Genomic DNA, 5,508 nt, shown 5'->3' on the forward strand with positions numbered 1-5,508 from the left:
AAAGTTTAAATTTTCAAAAAACACAATCTTCTACGGATCAAGTTGATCCACAAAAGACTTACGGATCAAGGCCGTAAATCTTTTGCGGATCACCTTGATCCGTAGAAGATTTGTGAATCAAGTTGATCCGTAAAAGACTTACAGATCAAGGTGATTCGCATGTCTTTTACGAATCAAGTTAATCCGGAAAAGAAAAAAAGGCAGGGACAGTTATTTTTTAAGGATGCTGGGTGCACCAACAATAATGCTGGATGCACCTAGCAACAGCCAAAACACGGCCTGTATTTCTTATGTACTGTTGTATCGAAGTGACCTTGAAATCTAGAGCCTAATAATAGTTGTGTCTTCGAATTAGGGGAGGGGTTCCATTCAATCGATCAAGAGTTCTCGTAATCACCACCACAAGAAAATTTATTATAGCAGTACCAGCATGTAACATGGTCAAAACTCAAAACTTGGTATCAATTACAATTACAGAAATGCCGAAAGGGTTTTCCAAAACATTGTCAAAACTTGGTAACTATCATATAATCGATGGAAATGCTGAAGGGTTTTCCTTACAGTTTATACATCATGCAATTGAAATGAGAATGTGTATACTGCACAGCACCATGACTTTAAGCCACTGATGTATGTTTCGACCACCTAAACTGGTAAAGATTTTTGTCCTCAATTGCAAAAACAAATTAGGAACAAACAAGAGCACACTCTTAGGCAGTTTTTTATTTTTTCTGGTTATCATCTTGAGCGTTATCACCTATAGTAGATGCCACTTCTTTGCTGTTTTGATCATTCAGAGGAGAACCAGCTTCAGTAGCAGGCAAATGTTTGTTGCTTTGAGCATTGAGAGGCGGAGTGGCTTCAATGGGTTCCACTTGTTTGGAGTGTTGATCATTTAGAGGGGTAGCTTCAGTGGTTGCCACTTGTTTACTACTTTGATTATCATTTTGAGGAGTACTGGCTTCAGCATTTGTCACAACTGGGGATGAATCCATCAGACTAGCTGCAATTGCAGCCCTTAGATCCTCATCTTCCATGTCTAATAGCATTTCGGTTTCCCCATGAGAAAGAAACTGATCATAATTCTGTTGGCGCTCGTTAACTCTCTGGTGTGGAGCCTGTACTGAGTTGCAAGATTTAGTTATCCTCTCAGCATCTTCGGGTGAAAGCCACTGCCCAAATCCATTAGAAGCTTCAGATGAGGAGATGGGGAACTCTTTTGGAAAATTTCCTCTAACCAGGAATATGCTCCACCCAAAGCCTTTCAAAGAGTCAAGATAGGCAGAGAGGTAAAACTTGGAAAGGTGCTGTGGGGCTGCATAGAGACTGTCAAAATTATACCACTCCCTGTTCACTTTACGGATACAAAACCAATGGTCTTGCAAATGACAAATGAAGGCATTTTCCAGCTCAGGGTCAATCTGGGCAGGCTCAGCAACTGGAGAGTCAAGAGGGATAACTTGTAGGTCCCACACTTCCAGAGCCTTTTGTAAAACCTACAGAAAAGGCTTTGCATAATTAAGTAAATCATAAAATTGCAAAGGATCCAAATCCTAAATTGCATGCCCAAAATTAATATTTGATGCATGCAACAAACTTCCCGTGATTTCACTAAACAAAAAAAAAACTACTTGTAACCATAGTTATAAAAAACAGGCTGGAATAGCTGGTTCAAACACCAATCAAGACAACAACCCAGAAAACAGATGGATCAGAAAACCAGTCTAACTGATCACGAACCAATGAAAAGCAGTTAAAACAAGACAAAAATTGTGAATAATATAATAATGAGAAATATATAATAAGTAATAAAGAATATAAATATTGTTAAACAATAAACATATTGTTACATAATACAAATTATATGTGTGTAAAATCTAAAATAGTACATACATATTAAAAAAATTCAGAATAGGTACAAAAAAAATAATTTAGAATAGCGGTCATCCCTATCCACAATCCCACTTTGGGGTTTGAGCGCCGCAACAACGGTATTGACAACCATGCAAACACCTACAGAACTTGCTCAAGTTTTGTCCAAAGAACCAACTAAGATTTAGGATTCTTTCATTAATTGGCATGCTAAGATCAATCATCATTTAACTAAACCATTTATTTGAACAAACTTTAATCATAAAATTACTCATTTGGTAAACTGATAAAAGAACGGTGTTGCGCCAAACATTTTTTTTTTTTTTGGAAGGCTTGCGCCAAACATATTACATCAAAATATTTGGATTATATGGTTATTTAAGAAAGGATGAAATTTATAGGTAAAAATATTTTGACTTCTCTATAGAAATAAACCAATGCAATCAAAAGAGTTCTATGGTTTGCCTTCTCTAAGGAGGGAGGGGCAAAACGGGTACACTTACATTTTGAAAAAGATGACTAGAGGGAGCAGGCTTCAAATGCAAAACCTTACAAATGTAAAACGCAAAAGCATGTTACAAAAAAAGGATAAAATTACATTTCCAACATGTTCATTTAATTTCAGAATTGACAAGGATTTGACTCTGTTCAGTTGGCTGGACATGTTTTCATCATCCCAAACAACAGACACTAATTATGAGCACAAGAATGGATTCAGTTATGAACAGATACTAAAAAACCAATACCAACTACATCACAACTATCAAAATTCAAAATTCCAAAATCAATAAAAAAACAGAAAGGAAAAAAAACATTTTTTCTGCAAAGGGATCAAACCCTAGAGATTAGGCAACTCAAGGGTGCAGTCCAAACAAATAAAAGGCAGCTGGGGGATGACACATTAACATAAAAATCAGACTGAAGTTTTAATCAGACTAGAGTACACCCCTTCTCTACTTCTGACAGCTGTTAGTGCAAAGACATTAAGTTTCTGTTAGACGTGTAGAATTGAGCATGGAATTGGACCTTCTAATCGATATATTTGGAGACACTTTAAGAATTAGAATCATCATCCCATATATCAATTACATAGAATTACAAAATAACTAGTCCAAGTCCTTTCCAACTCTTAGTGAACACTCTAAAAATTGCCTGGGAAGTAAAATTGAGCTCAACCCAAAAACAGAAAAGACATGTCTCACTCAATTCCTACTACTTCAAAGATATTCAACAGGATTTGACAAGGTATGAATTTCCTGTTATAAATAATCTCTTCATTCCTATTTGATTAAGTATGAAAATAGAGGGAATGTATTAAATTCCTATTATTTTAATTGTTGAAATTTTAACACTATCATAATTATTGTAATTATTTATATCTTCTTGTATTTTTCTTTCTTATTTATTCCTCAGGCATAACAGCATCAAAATCTAAGTATAAAAACTGTCAAAGTAATACCTATTTACTGTACTAATTACACAGTGAAATACCAGAGCCAAAGGTGTACAGCTAAAACAAATTATTCGTGCATAGGAAGGCCAGCCAAAATGGAAATAGAGGTCAGACAAATGTATCAATAACAAACTCCAAATGGGATCAGAATTTCAACATGCATAAAACATCAGTACATCCTATTTGTAATTCAATTATGTCAGAGGCATGCCAATGTTATCACAGGAATTTATCACTATTAACAATTATCAGATCATGCATTGCATTTTTGGTATGGACCCAAAATTTGAATTCAGTTGAATATAGTGAGCTCCAAGTTGAAGCAATGTGTATGCAGTATTTATTTAAGCAAAGAAATATGCTTAGTCAAAACATTGAAAGTTTGAAACATATATTACATCTCATCATCATCATCTTACCATTCATACGTGTAAATGCAAAGAACTATCTTTAATAGACAATCATCTTGTAAAATAAGTATATGGAAAATATTCAATTAGTCAAACTAAACTTGCACCACAAAGCACAAGCCATCCTATGTCAAACAAGCAGTAACTCTTCACAAAGCATAAGGCTTTGCATCCATGAAGTCAACTCCAGCCAAAAAAAAAAAAAACATCACCCAAGCACCACAGTCAATAAGCTAGATTGAACAATAGAAGGAGCAGCTAGCGCCACAAGTGCACAAAAAACAAAGTTCCTCAAATTATTATTATATAAAAACAAAAGAACCCTTATAAACCGTTTCTATTCAATAAAAATCCAAACCATCCATAGCAACTAGAACTTTCCAAAACAAAAAACGACGACAAGCCCGTCACATTCCCACGTACACAGCCAAAATCAACGGCGCCAAAGAGTAAAAAAAAAACAAATTGGGGAAAGAGAAACCCTAATCGAACCTGGATGCTGAAATCGCCGTCGAGCGAGACATTGTGCGATTCGAAATCCGCCGAGGAGAGCGCGGGGAGCATGACCTGGCGCTCCTTGCGGTCGAGATCGGAGGCGAGCGCGGCCAAATCGAACTCCGAGAAGAACGGGCCCTGCAGCACCGTGTTCACGCAATGCACCGCGCAGAGCTTCGACTCCTGCACCTCGTGGTACAGCATCCCTCCATTGCTCGCTCCTTCCCCCATCATCGTCGCCGAATTCGCAAATCTCAAACCAATTGTGAGGGTGCGTAAACCCTAATAATTGCGATTCGCGTGCGGTACGGTGCGTTTTATTCGTGTTCTCTTTTGTTGTATTGTGTTGTGAGGGAAAAGGGTGAAAGGAAGTGAGAAGGGGAAAGAATCGGAGGCAGGGGCGTCAACGTAACGGATAATAAATGAAACAAATAAATGGCTATAAATGAAATGATAAATGGCAATTAAATTTAAATAAAGGTTGTGGATTTTCGTGATGTTTGTTTCTTTTCTTGCTGCAGTGTTTGTTTGGTTGGATGTTAGTGTTAAATGTGGAGTCTTATGTGTCGTGCTGTGGGGATGCCACGTGGGATTTTGGGAACGGTGATCCATCACGAAAGGGACAATTTTTTTTTTTTTTAAGGAGAAAAGGGACAACTGTTAAGGTTAGGTTTTACTACTTCGGAGGCCTAATTTCATTGGCGTATGGATTAGGACAATCTATACTATGGGGTCTAGGGATGCACAGAAACAAAGACTACGGGATTTTAAGCTAGGGACTTCCTGTATTTTTTTTTTCATATTGATTTTTGTTTCTTTATTTCACTAAATAGTTTTTTTATTATCTAATGTTCTTATTATTAGATTCAACTTAAAAGTGTGGTTTAATTCTTTTTATAAGGTTTAATCTAAAAAATTTATTCAAAAAAGGTTTAATTTAAAATATTTTTATATTAATTATTTTTTTACAAAAATATTCTGCATTAAAATCATTTTTTGTTGTGTGAATGAATATTATTAAAGAGACTAAAAGCTTCTTGGAAAAGAAGTTTGAGCTTAATCAAGTCTAGATTCAACCCGTACAAAATCTAGTACAAAATTATAAACATGTAACTCATCATTGTTTTCAAAGCATGCTTAGCTAACTTGTCATCCACTTGATTTGCTTCTCGGAGTAAGTGGTTCTAGGTGATAGTGCCTTCATTAGCATGAATATCATGAATAGGTACAATATTATAGCATGGGTGTGTCATGTAAAATCCTTTCGAAAGAAACATT

General features: G+C 35.9%; 1 protein-coding gene across 1 annotated transcript; it reads right to left on the minus strand.

Annotated features, from left to right (window-relative positions):
- Nucleotides 1-390: 390 nt before the first annotated feature.
- Nucleotides 391-4,662, minus strand: LOC114406277 (ataxin-3 homolog). Its single transcript, XM_028368944.1, has 2 exons — nucleotides 4,228-4,662; nucleotides 391-1,496 (listed from the first exon to the last, which is right to left on the minus strand). The coding sequence occupies exons 1-2, from the start codon at nucleotides 4,462-4,464 to the stop codon at nucleotides 723-725; spliced, it is 1,011 nt and encodes a 336-aa protein (XP_028224745.1). The 5' UTR covers nucleotides 4,465-4,662; the 3' UTR covers nucleotides 391-722.
- Between the last annotated feature and the right edge of the window lie 846 nt (nucleotides 4,663-5,508).

This window comes from Glycine soja, chromosome 3, assembly GCF_004193775.1.
Source record: "Glycine soja cultivar W05 chromosome 3, ASM419377v2, whole genome shotgun sequence".
NCBI classification, from domain to species: Eukaryota; Viridiplantae; Streptophyta; class Magnoliopsida; order Fabales; family Fabaceae; genus Glycine; species Glycine soja.

What these genes read in the sequence shown, in the direction of transcription:
- LOC114406277 (XM_028368944.1), bottom strand. Translation starts at nt 4,464, where the DNA reads ATGATGGGGGAAGGAGCGAGCAATGGAGGGATGCTGTACCACGAGGTG. An exon ending in ACGGCGATTTCAGCATCCAG is followed by an intron (nt 1,497 to 4,227) that starts GTTCGATTAGGG and finishes CCTTTTCTGTAG; the next exon opens with GTTTTACAAAAGGCTCTGGA.